The 20,075-nt window shown below is 37.1% G+C and overlaps 1 protein-coding gene across 1 annotated transcript; it reads left to right on the top strand.

The window, feature by feature from the left end:
• Positions 1-1,625: 1,625 nt before the first annotated feature.
• On the top strand, positions 1,626-19,037 carry WARS1 (tryptophanyl-tRNA synthetase 1). The gene is made up of 10 exons (XM_069858814.1): positions 1,626-1,839; positions 2,412-2,619; positions 7,786-7,894; positions 8,559-8,678; positions 10,165-10,347; positions 11,629-11,729; positions 12,853-12,965; positions 13,827-14,000; positions 17,213-17,353; positions 18,575-19,037. The coding sequence occupies exons 1-10, from the start codon at positions 1,726-1,728 to the stop codon at positions 18,731-18,733; spliced, it is 1,422 nt and encodes a 473-aa protein (XP_069714915.1). The 5' UTR covers positions 1,626-1,725; the 3' UTR covers positions 18,734-19,037.
• Positions 19,038-20,075: the final 1,038 nt, after the last annotated feature.

Genomic DNA, 20,075 nt, shown 5'->3' with positions numbered 1-20,075 from the left:
ATTGCGCATTTTTAACACTTATTTTCTTCCATTTAAATATGGCAGTCTCACTATAACCAGAACCAGAATAGTTTTAAAACTCTTTTCCCATATGAAGTCAATGTTTATCCTCAGTTCAATATATTTATACTGCATGATGCTTGATTTTTTACATATAAATGATTCAGAGCATATGCACTTTTAAAGGCCTCATCATTTTGTGTAGAGAGATGCTGAGCGTGAATAATTCCTGAAAGTAAGGTTTGCTCAAAATAAGGAATTCTGCCTTTGCAGTTTTCACTCATGGCAGGTTGATAAGATTCACTGGATTTCTTAGACATGAATAAAATTCTGGTTTTAGATTAGACGTTATCTGAAGACTGTTTTTCAGGTAACGTTAGAAAAAACAGAGGAAGAAATTGCTGGGATACCATGAATTGCTGTGCCACCTTTGTGGAAGGCATATATAAAGTATGCGTTAATTCAATACAATCCATATTAAAAGACTTTCCTGTCTTGGAAATTACTTAGAGGTGTTCAATATATTCACTTACAAATAAGTAATAAATAATATAATAAGCAGATATAATAATATATAATAAAAAATGTCAATAAGCAGAACTTATTTGTAACATTTTAGATTATAACTGATGGGAGAAAGATCAAGATACTTCTGATGTAGAGTGAAAATAATTTTAATGCATTGCTAACAGAAACTGTGCTTACTTAACAATTTAACAGCATTATTTCACTTTCTGTGTTAATGTAAATGTAAACTATGGAGTTGTAGTTTTTCAGCGTCTTGGTTGCTGTTAGTAGACTGCTAAGAAAATTTCAGATGATGTGATTGTTAATATATAAAGTGTTATAGATGTTACCCTAAGAGAGAAGCTCAGTTTATGGAAGAATGGGCATCCTCTGTGCTAGGAAGCTTTGGTAATCGAGGTATATGTTGGACATATGGAAGACTGCTGTATAATTATTCTCAGCCATCTCGTCATCTTAAGCCACGTCCTAGGCTTATTTTTCCTACACACTGCTGGGAAAAAAATAGTTCCTTAAATTTACAGCCTACTGTTTACCCAGGGATTGATTATTCTTTAGAAAGCAGCATTTCTCACTAATCATCAGTGTGTTCTGTAACCTCTGGAGGGAAGCAGCAAAGATGATGACTAAGCTTTTCTCTTGTATGTTCTGCTTTGGGCTGTACATATATCAAGACAAAATTCCATATGATAGTTATAAAAATCTCATTATTAAGAATTTGACAGGGTATCAGGTATTACAAAGCCATTAAGTAATCAAGAATCTGATAACCTGAACCAGCTGTTCTGAGATGCTCTGAACTGTATATATATTTAATTACTTTCACTTTTATCAGAAGTTTGACTTTGAAAAGGTGTTTGAGTGTTAAATAAGCAGACAAACAACATAAAGCATGATTGTTAAATGTAGTTGTTACTCTTGTCAGTCTCTGTCCATTTCTGTAGAAAACTGAAGCTTGTTGTTTTAGTGTCTCCACATTTTTTAATCTGCTGTGAATAGAATTAGCTATGGGGTCCATATAGTTTTTATATTCTTTTTCTGTTAATCTGATCTTCAAGATAGAGACAAAAGAATGAAACATACTGTGTTTTGTCCTACAGTTCACCTTGTTGCTGCTGTTTTGAACCTACAAGCCAAAGAACTGGAAGGCATTGAATTCAGTTGAATTGTAAATAAATAGATCTTTTGCAGCCTGGCAAAATGGCTGATAGTCTGAACTGTGATTTGAAATCCCTGACTCCGCTTCAGCTGTTTGAAAAAGTAACTGAACAAGGAGAGAAAGTCAGAGCATTGAAAGCAGGAAAAGCACCAAAGGTATTTCCATTTCATGTTTTAAACCCATCCTTTTTCAAGTTAAGTCTTTCTTTTAAGAGTGCTGAAAAATATGATTGTTCTGAGATCAATTTTGTATTGTAGTAAGAAAAAAAAATTTGTTAAAAATATTTACATCCATTTTGTGAACTGTGGATGTACCTGGAGCAAGGTAGTCACTAGAAAAGCAAAGTTGTTACTGCTGAAATAAGAATAGAGAGGCACAGGCTTAGAAGTCAGCTTCACCCAGTTGCCACGCTATGTGATGGGATCCAAAGTGTTTGATTTTCAAGTGCACTTTATATCACTTGTATTCTACCCTGGTTTTAGATTCTATATTACAATCTCTTTCTCTATGCTTTATTGCACATGTTAGCAAATATGTCTTCTTGTAACTATGCTGACAGTAAATTAGATAATAATTTATATTTATATATTTTAGAAAACGTGTTTGTGAATAGTGCAATTCTAGTCAAAGCGTGGGTGCAGGATTTTGAAGTATTGGGACATTAGTGTAATTGTCTGTTTTAAGTATGTTAAGTCAAACAACTTTTTTTTTTTTTTTCTTTATTCAGGATGAAGTTGATGCAGCAGTGAGGATGCTGTTATCCTTAAAACAGTCATATAAAATAGCAACAGGGCAAGATTACCAGGCAGGCTTGCCTCCAAGAGATCTTGTATTAATAAACAACAGTACAACTAAAGAAGACGATGAGGATTTTGTGGACCCCTGGACTGTGCAGACATCAAATGCTAAAGGCGTGGATTATGACAAACTCATAGGTATAACACTTCACTGCTACTAGGAAATTTATGTCAAATGATATTGCTAACCACAAAACCAGCAAGGAATTATAATAAATCCTGATCAAAACCATCATAGGTATCATTTAATTTATGTCTAACCTTAGCATTCATATGTCTAGAGAGTTTGCTGTAGGAATTGACAATATCACAGACAGGGAGCTCCTCTGCAAGACTTAAATAGTTTGCAAAGAACTTTTCATTTTAAAATAAAAGTTTTACTCACAGTTTGGTTTTTGGCATAAGAACTGTTGTTAGAAGTTATGTTAATGAAGACACTATGACTGAGTATCTGCATCTTCATTGGCTGTGATTCAGAACAGCTAGAGCCTTTAGAGCAGTCTGACCAGGCTGTGGGATTCTTCATACCATCTTTCCGCATCTACCTTGGCTTCTGAATTAGAGAGAGCAGGAGTAACCCAAAACTAATGTAGAAATCTCTAAGTGTAATGACTCTTTCACAAGACGCAGTGTCAAGCAGCCAAGTGCTCGCTGGAATGAAAAAGATGCAGTGCATTCGAAACACACGCATGTAATGGAAATATTTTTTTAGGCAGGAATGTTAAAAAACTTGCAAAGTTTCCTAATATAAGAAATACAGAGTTAGTTAATTTCCTTATTTGTTTTACAGTACTGATTTTATACCTTGTTTGAGTCTAGCATAGGAACAGGTGAGAACACTAGTCTTGAATATTTACTATTTTTGGTTTGTTTTTTTTTATTATTGTCCATCTTCAATCTATATTTAGTACCTCCGTGAAAATTCTTTAGCAGAGGTACTGGTACATTGCTGGTGCCTGCTTTGCAGCTTGTTTCTCACAATAGAACATATACCATTATGTGGCAGTAACCATATATTTGGGTTTAGGAACTCAGTTGCTAGTGTCAGTACACTTTTAATTTGATGTGATATTATTGTAAGATGATGTCAAATGTATGTGCAGAAGAGAAAGAAAAATTTGGAAAGGGAGAACAAAGAATAGCACCAAAGGAGGCTTAGTTTGGATATTAAGAAAAAATTCTTCACCAAAAGGTTTATCAATCCTTGGAACTTTCTGCCTAGGGAAGTGGTGGAGTCACAGTCCCTGAAAGTATTGAAAAGATGTGTAGGTGTAGCACTTGAGGACATGGTTTAGTAGTAAACTTGGCAGTATTAGGTTTATGGTTGGACTCAATGATCTTAAAAGTCTTTTCCAACGTAAAGGAGTCTACAGTTCTATGAAAAATCGTGTCAGTGGAGGAGAAGCAGGAAAGCTAGTTGTTAGAATCTAGAAATCAATAAGATCTCTCATCATCTTGTTACTTGGATAGGAGGAGGGGTTTTGTTTTCTTGAGTAGTTTCTTAGTCTTGCTGAAAAGTATCATGAGTAGAATACTTGTGTTGGCACACAAGACGTGTGCTGTCTCGAGGACTTTGAGAATGACTAGCATGACCTCACTGTAAATCAGTTCTCTAAAGCCATGCCAAAGTATAAGAGCAATGTCCTCTTTTCCCATAACCATGTGTGTATATTTATAGCCTTTTGATCTACACTAGAGTGGTGGGTTGGGCTGAAGGATTTTTATTTATTTGCACTACTAGCAGGTCAGGGAATTTGGTGGATGAGTTGTTTTACTTGTTCAAGGTGACGTGTCAGAAGTTTTTCAGAGAAGAATTCTGGTGGCCTAGCCACCTCAGGAAGTGAAACAGTTACTGCTTCTTATTGATAAACTCCCTCCTCTTCCTCACCCTTTTAAAAACAATAATGAAAAGTTTTGTCGAAGAACTTAACGTCTGATTTTTGCCACCTATAATGTATTTATTTACTAGTGGTACCAGAGAAAACTGCCAGTGTGTTTGTGTTTACTCAAACATAGAAGAAATTAAAATGTTAGAAGCACGATGTAATTGAAAGGGTTGTTCTTCTCAAACAGTTGTCTTAGACATGCACTTAAATATATAGTTACACAACAAAACAGCCTAAAGATATTCCAGGAAGAAAGGTTCTGTTAGCTAAGAACTAAACATCCCTAGAGATTTTTTTTCTGTTTGAGCATGAGCAAAGAGCAGAGGGATGAGTGAGAAAGAGATTTGTGTGCTAACTGTGCTGATATTTCAGTGAACTGGATGTTGCCAGTGATACAAAGTGCTTAAAGTTGGCACATTTTAGCAAATGCAAATATGCTTTTGAAAATGGCAGCTCTCAGGACTTATGTACAGCAAGTTGAAAGCTGCTTTTTGATAAAACTGGAGATCAAAAGCACCCTAGGAATTTTGTAAAAGCTTGTTAAGAAGTGGAGACTGTGTCCTTGTCAGAAGCTGTTTAGGAAGGCAGTGTCTTATTGGATAGTATCTGAAATGTATTGAAGGTCTCCATGAGAGGAAATAGGTCAGGAAAAATTATCTAATTGTTTAAATGGGAAAGATGAAAGTAGACAAGTAAAAGGAGCTGTGCAGTCTGTGAGTGTTTAATAAAGATATTTACGCATTTCCAGTAAAGCGTCCTGTGTACCGGAGAGATTTTAATCACTTTCTGTGACAGTGTACAAATATTTATAGGGTGGCTAGCCCAAATTAGTCTTCGGGCATTGTCATGTTTTCTGTTTCTGTAAGATTAGCCTCTTACCAGTTGTTATTGTTTTGCTGAATCAAACATTTTCATGCCTCTTTTCAACATTCATCCAGATTATAATTACTTTGACATTTTGCAACATGGGTTTTTTTGCCAGGAAGAAATTAATTCCGTAATTTAGGTTTGCTTAGGACATGCAGATGTAATACTACTTGGAAAATATGGATTAAATCAGTTGCTGCTGAATTGTGAACCAGCATTCATCTTTTTCAGTGATATTTATTTTTATTGGGTCTGTGGATGGGCCTGGTGTTTCTCTTGTGTGACATCTTGCTGGATTCACCCAGAGTGAATCAACAATTGTAAGCAGGAAATTGTTTCCCCTTGTAGAATGGTGCATAATAGGCCTAGTTTTCCCTTCCATTTAGTAATTAATTCCTACTAACTTGTACTACAAAAGCTTGTAGTAATGCTGTACATAAACAGTAATTGTAGAAAAAAACGTTAAGAGTGAGGGTCTGGAACAGCAGAAATGCTTACCTCCAAATTGGTACTCAAATTGGATACACTACACTTTTTTTTCCTCTCAAGGTTGAATCTTTCCTTCAATGGGGGTTCCTGATTTTTGTTTATGAAAGGCTGTTCTGTAAATAGTTGACATAACAAAACAACAAACAGTTCAGTAGTTCACATAACAAACTCAAACACACATCGCTATTTTCAGCCAGAGTGTAGGAGAGGAGCTCTGTGTACTTAGGGCTTCTCAGCATCCTGGTGCTCCAGAGTACATGTTGGTCTGACTTTTCTGCCCCATCCCTCCTAAATCTCTTGTAAGCACTGCAGCCTCAATGATTAGGATGATGTGGTTTTAAATAGTCCCTTTTGAGATCTGTGCAAAGCCTTGATGGACTGCAAATAGCCTCCTTGCTGTGCTTTGAAAACCTGTGCTGTAAAGGTTTGGAAGACCTCTTTCCTTTCCCTCCTCCAGGGAAGCAATTAGTCTAGTCCAGTATAATAAGCCTAAGGTGTCTAAATTTTCAGCTTTTCAGATTACTCCAGTGTGCTCAGTGTTCCTTGCTGCTCCTGTGCATTAATTTTCTTTGTAATATGAGTTGTATTCCCAAGGCGGTGCCTTGGGTAGCCAAGACAGGTGGAGAGCACTGCCTCCAACTGGAAGCAGTCTCTTTGTTGCCAGTGATGTAAACTGTTATGCTGTCCATCTAATGATCCTCACTGTGTGTTGGGGTGTGGCATTAGAAGCTCAAACTGCTCTAGCAGGAAGTTGTAGTCATTGGAAGGACATTTCAGTTAATTACAATATCCCTGCAGGATGACTTTTGAAATGTTACTTGCTTTTGGCTTAAAAGAGAAATGGAAAATTTCTAAGCAGAAACATGCATAAGGGGGGAATTCAAAGTAAACCTGATTCTATCCGGGGCTTTCAAAATGACTGTGATGTTTCCACAGGGCAGGAGTATAGTGGTCATCTAAATTATAGTTTACTAGCTGCAAAATGAATGGTGTTAATATTAATTTTTCTCTTTATAGTTACCTGAGGAAACTCAAGATATTTGAAATTTTTCAAATGTCATGCATATGTTCCAGTGGAATGATTATTTCCTGTTACAGCTAAGAAGACCCTACGTTCTCATCCCACGTGGACATATGTCTAATGACCAGGGAATTCACCAGGGTAGTCTCTTTTTAGTAAGCTATTTGGAATAGATGGGTGCAGATATTATATGCATGTAAAGTGTATTTTTGCATCCAGAGTCCCTGATTTGTTTTCTTGAATACTTTGTCAACCCCAATAATTAATAGTGCAAGTTGTTCTAACACTGAATAAAACAGAATAGAGTAGCAAAGAGTAGATTCTTGCCTAGATTTTTTTTATCAGGTCCAATTCACAGACCATTGACCAGCTTATTAGGATCCAAGAATTTGGACTGGAGTATATGAAGCCTTACCAAAGAAAGAAGATTTCCCCAGTTCAGTTTATTGGTAATAGGAAAAAGTACACCAAGTTATAAGTCCTACTTGATTGCACTTAAGAGTATTATGCATTACCTTTTCAAGCCTCTTGAGGGGAGCAGTGTATATAATCATAGCCATATAACAGAAAACTGAAGTTTGCAGATGCATATTTGGGGTTGCAAAGTGAAAAAACATGTGATCTAAGGGCAAAAAAATTAGATATCACCAAAGGAACGTTGAGAGCCTTGCAGACAATTTTATCCTATGCCTTACAGAGGCCAAGTTATTGACTGAAATATATTTCTTTGGAATGTTTTTTGTTATCAATATCAATAATCTTGCTGTAAGGGAACTGCAATTATAATCAGTCATGGATGGAGGAACATTACAGATCATGAGTATACTGGGCCTCCTAAAACAAGAGCCACTATCAGAGGCAACTGCTGGGACTCCAAGCAAGCATCAGGAAAATCAGGCTATTTTGCATTTTACCTGAGACTTGAAGAAGGAAGTGTCATTTTTAATCTGGGCTGCATACATATGTTCTTGATAAATTCAAGATCTGGTTGTAGCTATGCTATTCTTACTAATTTTTTTTTTATACACTTTACTGTTTTAGTTCGGTTTGGCAGCAGTAAAATTGACACAGATCTGATCAATCGAATAGAAAGAGCTATTGGGCAAAAACCTCACCGCTTTCTGCGTAGAGGAATCTTTTTTTCTCACAGGTGAGTTGTTCCTGTTTTAAAATTCAGAAAGATCCAATTAGGAAGACCTTCTGTGAGCATTGTTGGGAGAAACCTATGACCAGCGAAACCAACTGTGTCATTTGAAATCAGCAACTACCACAAGTTTACCCTGGCAACATTTGAAACCTTTGGTTGTACCAGTTTCTGATACATCCTCACTAATCTCAAATTGAAGAAATGTGCAGGGAGTCTTTGCTTTATATAGGTTCCATTTTAACTCTACGTTAGAAGACAGATGGAGGAACTGGCCCAGCAAAGAACTCCAGGGCTTACGTGGTGTCACTGCTGATTTCAGCAAGGATCCACATGGCCTGTGGATGCACACATATGTGTTATTGTGTAAAAAAGTCTCGGGGAATAATCTTAAGCACCAACCCGCCAGTCATTTACACTGTTTCATTGCTAGCATTCACGGGCTTTTGACCCATGGCAGCTAGCACTTTTCAAATAAGTACCTGAGGTTTTTTCCTGGAGACTGAAAGAGAAAACATGTTTCTTAAAACAGACAATCAGAGGAAACTTTTTTATTTCTAGGACCCTTGACATACTTATTTATAAATATCTTTGGCTTTAAAAGCACTCAAATTTTGAATAGAAGCTTTTTTCTGTAGGTGTTTTCATGTTTTCTCTGTTTTTTCTTTAGAGATATGGACCAAATCCTTGATGCTTATGAAAATAAGAAGTCCTTTTACCTTTATACAGGCAGAGGGCCGTCTTCTCAGGCAATGCATGTTGGTCATCTTATCCCATTTATATTCACAAAGTAAGTTACTTCTACCATTTGTATTAATCAAAACAATATTTCTTAGGAAATGTTGAAAGCTGAATGTTTAATGTTGAATTTATGGAACTGCAAAAATCATAAAATTATAGAATGGTTTAGATTGGAAGGAACTATGCAAGTCAGCTAGTCCAAATCCCCTGCAGTGAGTAGGGTTGCTCAGAGCCCCATCCAAACTGACCTTGAATGTTTCTAGGGATGGGGCATCCACCACCTCTTTGGACAACCTGTTCCAGTGCTTCACCACCCTCAGTGAAATAAAATTTCTTCCTAATACCTAATCTAAACTTCTCCTCTTCTAGTTTAAACTGTAACCCCTTGTCCTGTTGCTATGGTTCCTGCTAAAAGTTTTTCCCCATCTTTTTTATAAGTTCCTTTTACGTACTGAAACACTGCAATAAGGACTCCTCAGAGTCTTCTCTTCTCCAGGCTGAACAACCCCAACTCTCTCAGCCTGTCTTCACAGGGGAGGTGTTCAAGCCTTTGACGATTTTAGTGGCCCTCCTCTGGACCCATTCCAACAGGTCCATGTCTTTCCTGTGTTGAGAGCTCCAGAGCTGGACACAATAGTCCAGGTGCAGTCTCACCAGAGGGACAGAATCCCCTCCCTCAGCCTGCTGGCCACACTTGGTTTCATGCAGCTCAGGATACAGTTGGCCTTCTGAGCTGCAGATGTGAGCTTTGCATCCTCCAGGACCCTCAGGTCCTTCTCTGCAGGGCAGCTCTCAATCCCTTCATCCCCCAGCCTGATACTGAGGGTTGCCTTGACCCAGGACCTTGCACTTGGTCTTGTTGAACCTCGTAAGGTTTTCAGAAGCCCACTTCTCCAGCTTGTCAAGGTCCCTCTGGGTGGCATCCTGTCCCTCAGGGGTGTCAGCCTCACCTCTCAGCTTGGTGTCACCCGCAAACTGGCCGAGGATGCACTCAATCCCATCATCTGTTTCATTGATGAAGGTACTAAACAACAGAATACGTTGCAAGGAATTCTCTTTATTTGAGGTGAATATTAATGAATATAAGGAATGCAATCTTCCCTTTCCATTAAAATGATTATAATCTCTGCATTACTATAAACCCTCTTCATTGCACCCTTAGCCCTGTGTCACTCTTTAGAATTTTTGTTGCTCTTAAAAATAAGTTTGTGATAAGACTTGGTAACATTACTGTGTAATACAGTGCCTGCAGTAGCAGGACACAGAGAAATGAGACTCAATGAGCTAAAAAGTCTTTTTGAATTCTGTTTCCATTGCAAATGGTCACTGCCCTCGTATGTACAGGAAACAATAAGTGTGGGTTTTTTCCATGTAAGTTTTCATTATGATCTGTATAAAAAGTTTAATTATGTTCATATAAACATAGCTATGTGTGCATACAAAGAAAAAAGAAGCAGACCTCTTTGTGTCCTTTTAGCTGCATGATGAGTCTTCATTTTAACTTACTTTGAGATAAAATCTTTCTCTTTTATTAGGTGGCTGCAAGAAGTATTTGATGTTCCCTTAGTCATACAGTTAACTGATGATGAGAAATACCTTTGGAAGGACCTGACAATTGAAAAAGCATATGAGTATGCTAGAGAAAATGCAAAAGACATCATTGCATGTGGTTTTGATATCAATAAAACCTTTATATTTTCTGATTTAGACTACTTAGGGTAAGTACAAATTTCTTTAGGGTGTTGTAATGAAAGAAAAGAGTCTGTATTTTCTGTCCAACTTTGACAACCAGCAATATTTTAATAATGTGTCTAAATTTGAAAACTTCAAGACAAGTTTTACATTACTTAAAATAGAATCTTGTTATTTTTTCTACTGTCTAACACTTTTTATGTATCTACTATTGTCATTCTTCTGTGTAACATACGAACAGTGGTGTGCAATGCTTAAAATTAAACCACATAAATTGTAAAAATACCTTAACCAGGAAACCTCCAGATTTCTTTGTTTTAAGGTGGTATCAAAATCTTTGAGATGTATTTACACTTCATCTGTGTTAACAAAAAGCATTTCAGCAACTTGTTGTGGTCAATTAATTTAATAATACAACATGAAAAATTATTATTTGAACTTTGAGTAAAATTTAAAGAATGTTTAAGAAAAAAAAAACTGTTGGAAATGCCTTCTGAGAAGGAGGAAGTTTTATGGCAGAGTTCGGAACGGAAGTTGTGGACTTTGTTCTTCCATGTGAGGTGGTGAGTTTCCTTAAAGGCTTGGATGAGAGAATATATGATTTAGAGATGCACTGTATAAAATACAGCCCCCAGAATACAGAGCCTACAAAGCAGCTTATCCTCCTCTCACTCCGCTAACTTTTGTGCACTAGACAAGTTGCATTAACACACATCTGCCCTGTGGCTGAATGAGGTCAGGTCAGAACTGCTGTTTGTTTTGCTTCAGCTGTTCATCAGAAAAAAAAAAAAAGGAAGAAGTTGCTGAGCTATTTTTGATTTGGAAATGTTGCTGCTCTGTTTGGTGACAGAGAGAAGTCCAACCAGAGAACTTAGCCTGTAGTAAATGAGAATTTGGAAGATTTTAGCTACTATTCCCTTGATGAACCGCGTTGTCCTGTAAGGGGTACATACTTGGGAATACCCAGAAACACAGAAGATGTGATCCATTCAGGTTGCCTTAATTCACAGAATCACAAGGATAAGTAAACGCCAGGCTCCATTTGGCACCATTTTCAAATCAAAATAATTCTGGGTTTAAACAGTTAATTGCAACAAAAAATTGTTTGCAATAAATTTTCAGAGGAGGGAATAAATAATTTGTAAATAATTTTCTGATTATTATCTCAATGGACCACAAGAAGCCCAAAATGGTGAGATGTAATTCTGTAAGGTTTTTGACATTCTCAGCTTTTGAAGTGGAAGTTTTTATCTATGCTTTTCTGTTCTTGACTGCTCTTTTTATTTTTGCCACTTTCTTTCTTCCAGGACAAGTACTGGATTCTACAAAAACATTGTCAGAGTTCAGAAGCATGTTACATTTAACCAAGTGAAAGGAATCTTTGGCTTTACAGACAGCGATTGCATTGGTAGGAAATAGTATAAGTTACTGGAATTGATGTTTATTTTCAATTTCTATGGCACTATTAAAATAAATACTTACAGATATTAATATCTTCCACTCATGAAATGGAAAGAAATAGCAAGGAAATTTCTGGGCCAGTTTTATAAGGTTGTTGCTGTGGTTCCTTCAGTATGTAAGACTGGAATTTTTAGCATGATACCTGCTGTTTTGGCCTTGATAATAGCAAAGTACAAAACACTAACGTTGGAGTGACCAGGACAGAGAACTTTTTGTTTTAAATATAGTGATTTCAGCTATAATTCATTATGCCTCCTAGAAATTTTTATGCCAAAATTATATAGAAGCTTTTCTTTTCAGAAAAAGTTATATTCATGTACCCACATATATGCATGTATGAAAAAGTTAAGGAGCCCTCAAATGCCGTTAACAAGGTGCTGGGTAAATTTACTGTTGTGATTGCAGGTTTCTGTCACATTAGCCTAGAAAAATTCTGTGTCGAAGAGAGCATTAAAATCTTGGTTCTCCTGAGCACAAACAACATTATTTGACAAGTTATCAAGCTAGTGACAGCTTTTTAGACCTACCTATAACCAAGGATCAGATTCCTACTTCTGTTTTATCAGTACTCTAATAAAAGCTTGTATTGTGATAACTTTTTGCTTTCTGTTTTGAAAGGATTTTGATCAGGGAAGAAGGTTTGTCATTCTGTGATTAAAAAAAAATAAAACTAAACACATCTGACCTGCTTCACTTGTACAGCATGCGTATAGCAATGGTTCTAGGATCTTAGAGGGGAATGTGCAAGCCGCTCAGGATGATTATATAATCAATAATAGTTCTGTGAGGGTGTGGAGAGTTCAGTGATGTAGAGGGTGAACCCCAATGAACCTTTTCTAGAACCTTTGTGATCACAGCCTGCCTTTTTTCCTTAGTTTCTATGTTAGTTTGTTGACATCATAGAAGGAAAAGATGAAAAAGTTTCCTCAAATAAGGCAACACTGCTTGATAAAGATAAATTCAACTGAGTATCTGAGTGATTCACTTGTGCATTTTACACGTTTCAAAAAATTCTCTCTGTTTATCATTACTTATATTGGCTTCTCAACTTTTCTAAACATGTTTTCTAGGAAAGATCAGCTTTCCTGCGATTCAAGCTGCTCCATCCTTCAGTTCATCATTTCCACAAATCTTCAATGGCAAGGAGAACATTCAGTGTCTTATCCCATGTGCTATTGATCAAGTAAGAAAATTGTATTACTCTATCTGGTTTCATGGATTCATTTTTGTAATGTACCATTCAAGCTTCATGGTGGTATAAACAAACATCTGTAAAACATTCTTGCAAGCACCTTTCTTGGGCAAAAGCTGGAAGAGGTAAAAGGTGTTGTGCAGTGTCCTGACAAAGATGAAGTCTTAACGCAACAATCATGTATTCATGTATTACTTGTCCTTGCCAGTCTTGGATCTGTCTTGATCTTAACCCAGTTCACAGTGATCTAGCATCTGTGAAAGCCAAGACTAAAATCTATGCAAAAGTATACTGACGTGCGGGTAGAAAGAAACTTTTGTCTACCTCCATTTTAACCAGGACAGGATGTAGTGAGCTTAACTTGCAGCACAAGAGACTTAGATTGAACCTTCCATTATTAAGGATGAAAAAGCATTGAAGTAGCTTTCCAGAAAGGCTGTGGAACCTTAACAACTCAGATCTGAGTTGGTTTAAGTCAGATCAGCAGTATAGCACTATCAGCTTGATGACGTATTCAGATTCTATGCTGGTTGTTAAATGCTTTGGATGGAAGTTACATCTTGATCTACATCCATTTCCAGGCCTACTGAGCATAGTTTTCACGCCTATTTGAAATCTTTGTAAATATGCCTATTAGAGGGAATCTGAGTGTACAGCAAAACTATGGAAATAAATGGGGATTTTGTTTGTCTTTTTCTTCTTCTGAATGAACTGTATTGGAAGTATTTTTGTATTTGTGGTTCGTTTGTTTTTCTTGAGACCAGCTGTTAAGGCATGAACAAGTAAGCACTAATCAGCTTTTACATTGTATTTTTCAACTTTATTCTGTGCTTTTGTTGATGGTGGTTCTAGGATCCTTATTTTAGAATGACCCGAGATGTAGCACCTAGAATTGGACAGCCTAAACCAGCCTTACTGCACTCAGTCTTCTTCCCAGCCTTGCAAGGAGCACAGACAAAAATGAGTGCTAGTGACCCAAACTCCTCCATCTTCCTCACTGATACACCCAAACAAATTAAGACAAAGGTAAGGACTTGCAAAAATTGACAGCACAAAGCTGTATAACAAAGAGCAGGGAACCTCGCAGTTACAATGGCAGTTTTTTAATGTTTTCTTTGAACTTATCTATGTCTTTTTTTCCATACATTTCATTGCCAAGCATCCTCAGGAACTGACTGAGTTATGCAGATTTAGCTAGACTATCAAATATAATCTTTTGCCTCGCCAACTAATCTGACAGTACAAACATCAGCTAGAATAATATACAAAACATCATGTTTGTTTATCTGATATCTGAAGAGCAATGGTGCAAGAATGAAAGCTGTGGAGTCTCATGCTTTAAAAATAAATATTATGTTGGCATAGTTTTGAAATCTGACAATCCATGATGTAAATCAAATAAACAGCTCTTTTTCTTGACTGCCTCTCCATGCTGGGAGCACCAAGCCATTAAGGTCAGACTTTTCCTGCTGCTTGGGGATCTGCTGTTGTTTGCACTCCTCCCTCAAACACACAAATAAACATTATGTTGAATTGTACCTAAATTTTAGAAGGGATATTTTCTCCTATCTGAGTATATTCCTAATGCTCCTTCTAGCTCAAAGGAAAATCCCTCTTACCCAGTGTTAGATGATTTCATTTGGCAAAAGTTCACCTGTGTTGTGGTATTAAAAAGTAATAAACAAAAATAAGTCTTTGGAAAAGGATTTATAGGCATGATAACCAGCCATGAAATAACTGTATGAAACGAAGAAAAAAGATGTATATTTTTTTTCTGCAGGGTGGGCTTGGATTCTCTTATGGCTGACAAACCCATATATAGGTCAAATTCCTCTGCAGTTGTCTCATAATGATTCGTTATCTTATGTAAAAACTGATTAAACAGTACTGTTCCGAAGAACTGGAATTTTTTTATGTATTTGGATTAGAATAATTCTAGTTTATTTGCACAGTTACACTGTTGCATCTTTAAAAAATCCTATAATTTCATAGTAGAGGATATATGGTTAGTGGTAATATTGGTAATATTCTTCCATTTTTTTTCCAAGCAAGTAGCTAGTGTAATCTGAAAAGTGATCCAAGAGGCCTCACATCCAACTAATAAGTCCTATCTGCTATCCTTAAACTAGTTGCAAAAATAACGAAATAATTGTAGCTACTTGGAATATAAAAGCTATAGAGAAATTCTGAAATTAATGTAAATCACTGAGTAGTGGAGCACAAAGTGAGATTTATTTCTCCTTTATATAACCGATCAGGAATAGTCTTTTCGGAAATAGAGCTTGAGTGGAAGAGTAAATATTGTTATGGCCAGTAACTGAAAAAAAAAAGAGTAAGAAATGTGACTTCTGATGATAGATGAACGTTAAAAAGAGAGTGCCACTGATGTACAAAAAAAAAAAATTACTGCCTACAGCATTTTTCAGATCATGAATATATTACTAGGTAATGAGGTTCAAAACTCGCAGGTAATAAAAGATGAAAAATTACTAGATATTGGGAAGGTCTGAGAAGCTTCTGGGAAATCCAAGGAGATGAATGGCAACATTATAATAAACTATTCTTATTTCTCCTGTCAGTACCAAGTTACAGGTCAATTATTTACTTGTTTTCCTAGAAACTGTTATTTAGACTCTTAAGTCTGTACTCATGCAGCAAGAAGATCAGTGCGTCACTTCAGATAAATCACTGAAACCCACAGGCAACAAGTAGGTGCCAGAATATGTAAAAACTTAACTTGAGATTAATATTGCATGAAATCTAATAAGGAGACAGGTGAGGGGCAGCGCAATACAATATGTAAAAACAGTTTTTTAGATGCTGAGACAGTTATTCAGGCTTCGTAAAATAGGATAATATAACGTGACAGATAGCAGTTTATTTTCTTAAGGTATTCATCTGTGTGTCATTTTCATATGTAATTTGTTGCCACAGGATATCATCTATAACATAGTTATTAGAAAAATTCAAAAAAGTATTATGCAGTTATACAGATAATAAGAATGTTCAGAAATTGTAAGTGTATAACAGCTCCTGGATACCAGAATTTTAAAAAAATCTGCTTCTCATGCATGTGTGTCTCCTGGCTAGTTGATGATGGTATCTGAAAAGATACTAGAGCCAAATGAAAGCTCAACATATGGATGAGAAATAGTTTTTCCCCCTTTCCCTGGCAGTTTAACTTCTTTAAATTTGTAGGAAGGTTAGCATCTTCTGAGAAGTGCTTTCTGAATTCTGGGGTTGTTTAGCCTGGAGAAGAGGAGGCTGAGGGGAGACCTCATTGCTCTCTACAACTACCTAAAAGGAAGTTGTGGAGAGGAGGGTGCTGGCCTCTTCTCCCAAGTGACAGGGGACAGGACAAGGGGGAATGGCCTCAAGCTCCACCAGGGGAGGTTCAGGCTTGATATCAGGAAAAAATTTTTCATGGAAAGGGTCATTGGGCACTGGAACAGGCTGCCCAGGGAGGTGGTTGAGTCACCTTCCCTGCAGGTGTTTAAAGGACAGGTGGATGAGGTGCTGAGGGACATGATTTAGTGATTGACGGGAATGGTTGGACTCTATGATCCTGGGGGGTCTTTTCCAACCTAGTGATTCTGTGAATTTACTGGGAATGCGGATTATCAGGTAGATGTGTTCACCAGTACAATTCATCTCCCCATAGGAAGCTGTGCTTAAGAAGAAGTGGGGGCTAGTCAGCAAGTCCTCCCTTTTTAGGCTGAACAATTGGGCATTTGTCAAATTTCAGCCAGTCTAGCCAGATTTTTGTAATCTTTACCTTGGCTTTCTCTTCTTTTCACTCTCCATGCAAAGAGGAGGAGACTTGATTCTCTCGAGGTTTTTTTTCAAAATTCTCCATGCCTTCTTCATCTCTTTCAAAATTAATTTCTAGATGGAATTAATATCTTATATTTTCTTACATGAAGTACATTTCCCAAAAGCATAACAAATTCTGTCCAGCAGACAACAGCTTCAGCAAATAGGACTTTAAACTTTTTTGACTGAATTATTCAATTTTTTTGTGTTCTGGTCATGCAGGCTCTACAGCCATTTTTCCCTGCTTGATTCTGATGACCTCCTTTTGCCTCCCTGCTTCAGTCCTGAGGCTCTGTATTAACTTGCCCCACTCACCCTTCAGCTAGTGCTTAATATAGAATTTGGAGGATCATAATACACATCTGTTCATAATATAATAATCCAGAATTTAGTAGAAATAGTATCATAAATCTTTGTTGTTTCAGATTAACAAGCATGCCTTCTCAGGAGGCAGAGATACTATTGAAGAGCACAGGAAGTACGGAGGTAACTGTGATGTTGATGTGTCTTTTATGTACCTGACTTTCTTCCTAGAAGATGATGACAAGCTTGAACAACTGAAGCAGGTAAATAGCCAAGTTGAAGATGATATTATTCATTCCTCGCTATGAGGACAAATTTGTAATGGAGTCTTTCTATGAACCTTCTCCAGGAAGGTAACTGTCTTGCACTTCCCATCCCTTACAAATGTCAATTTTAAGACCTCTATATTTGTTGCTGTGTTCTGCTTTCTCACAGGTCATTCTGTCTCTTCTTTTTTTAAAAAAAATAGATAATTTCCCTAGTATTTTCATTGGGATCTCCAACACTGTGTGCATGATATCTTGCCTGTTTTTCAAATGAGGCCACTTCAGGATTAGTGTTAGTTTTAATTGTATAATACACTCTGCTTGTTCCTTATGTGCGGGGTACCTCAGTACTCTGCAAAACTGTGAAAGCTCATGTCAAAAACTTGCTAGTTTTTTGGTTTTTCTTATCACCACAAGAAACGTAATAGATATGAGGAATTGATTCACTGATCACATGCAAATTTGCTTCCTTATTAGTTGCATTTTCCTTAAACCTAGCTGGGAGATTTCTGTCCCCAGGGATGGCAGCAAGACGTTTAGCTTCCTTCAGCTATATTATCATCATCAATAGTAGGCAATAAGCATTCATTGAAGGGGAGCATCTGTATTTGGTAGTACCCGTGTCACAGTGGTTTATCAGCTTCCCCTGCTGAGAACAGCTGCAGCCTCTTCTCCCGCCTTCCACACTTTCCCCACGCAGAGCAGGGTCAGATAGTTGCTAATCCCCATTCACACTGTGAATTACCAACTGTGAATATGACTGCTGGTGCGAGCATAGATTCTGAGTGTTTTGCTATAAAAAGGATACTTCAGTCACATCTAATCTCTTACCTAAATGCAATGAGAGAAAAATATGAGAATTTGTAACTCCTACAGCAAAACACAGCTTGGGGTGACTGTTTATTTGAACTGGATTTCTAAGGAGAAAAATTTGCAGTTCTCTGCAAATGATTACAAGATTTCCCAGTTAAATTCTTGCAAATGTGGCCTATTCAGTCCATATAACCTGTTGCATTTGAAATTGCTGAACTTCCTTAATCTTTAAAAGGCAACAAGAAATTTTGTATGTTCAGAGTGATACCAAATTATTTTCTGATGTGTGCTTACTTTTAAGACATACAAATCTGTATTTGTGAAGGACAGGTTTTTAAAGAAATACTTGTCACTGAGTCTGTTTTCATCTAGCACCATATATAGCAATCAACACTTTCTTGACAGGCGTACACAAGTGGGGAACTGCTCACGGGGGAGCTGAAGAAGGTTCTTATTGAAACATTGCAGCCCTTGATAGCAGCTCATCAAGAGAGACGGAAACAGGTTACAGATGAAATGGTGAAGCAATTTATGACTCCGCGGAAGCTAGCTTTTGAATTTTGAAGAAATGCCATTGTAACTTACGACTTGATAAAACAAAACTGAGTAATTGTTGTATGTCATCACTTCCTAGTTATGTACAGCCTGCAATCGGTGCTTTATAAATATTGCTTTAAAGGAGCTAATTACAATGAATGTCAGAATACAGAGTAAGTTTAAAATAGGACTAGTATCTATTTAAAATCAGAATATACAAGAGGGAATTGCCCGATCCTGCAGAAAAAAGCATGTCTGTCAACACACTGTATTTGATTTTATTTCATGTTGAAAATATAAATAAAACTTCCATTTTTATCATAAAGCCTAATTTATAAATTGTTTTAGATATGTTGGTACTATCTCAAACTACTGCTGAGTAGCTTCATTTTCTTTTGTCCTGCGTACCTTGTTTTTTTGGACTGAGTGTCCTTGTGGGCTTCTGCGAACATGCTGTACAGGAAAAGATAGTGAATATTACAAAGTAGATTGCACAGTGACTTAGGCCTGGGATCAACACAGAAAGAATGGAGATCTGTGAACTGAACGCGGAAGAAAGAAAATCAGACTGGTTTTGCTGTGGTCTTCCTCTTTGACCCGGGGCAAGTCACAGAAATCTCACTGTACTTTTGTTTCTGTAGCTGTTTAACTGGTCTGACTGCCTCTGGAAGGAGGAGGTTATCACAAGGTTATGCAGTTCCTTCATGTTCTTTTTTCTCATTGCTCTCTACAACTACCTGAAAGGAGGTTGTAGAGAGGAGGGTGCTGGCCTCTTCTCCCAAGTGACAGGGGACAGGACAAGAGGGAATGGCCTCAAGCTCCGCCAGGGGAGATTTAGGCTGGACATTAGGAAAAAATTTTTCATGGAAAAGGTCATTGGGCACTGGAACAGGCTACCCAGGGAGGTGGTTGAGTCACCTTCCCTGGAGGTGTTTAAAGCACGGGTGGATGAGGTGCTAAGGGGCATGGTTTAGTGTTTGATAGGAATGGTTGGACTCCATGATCCGGTGGGTCTCTTCCAACCTGGTTATTCTATGATTCTAATGAATGTTTACCAGTGACTTTCAGTAACCCTAGTATGTCAGTGTTAACAAGAGTTTAACAGACAGTAGAAACTGTTAAACTCTTGGCTTTTTTTAAGGTGGTGGAGCAATTCTTAGAAAACAAAAATAGCTTCTTTAATCCCATGGCAAATAAACTAATTCTTGCTTACTTTAGACTTTAATGGTAACCTTCCTGTTCTTGCAGTCCCCTTTTCATCATCTTTAAGCTATACATAAAATATAAGACTTAAATTTACTTTTAAAGGGCTTTTACACAGTCAGAATGCACATTTCTTCTTTAAAATATTATAAGTATATCTGTCCTG

The sequence above is a fragment of the Phaenicophaeus curvirostris genome, chromosome 5, assembly GCF_032191515.1.
Source record: "Phaenicophaeus curvirostris isolate KB17595 chromosome 5, BPBGC_Pcur_1.0, whole genome shotgun sequence".
Taxonomy (NCBI): domain Eukaryota; kingdom Metazoa; phylum Chordata; class Aves; order Cuculiformes; family Cuculidae; genus Phaenicophaeus; species Phaenicophaeus curvirostris.
Note: the sequence above shows the minus strand (reverse complement) of the source record. Positions and strands in the feature narration are given on the sequence as shown.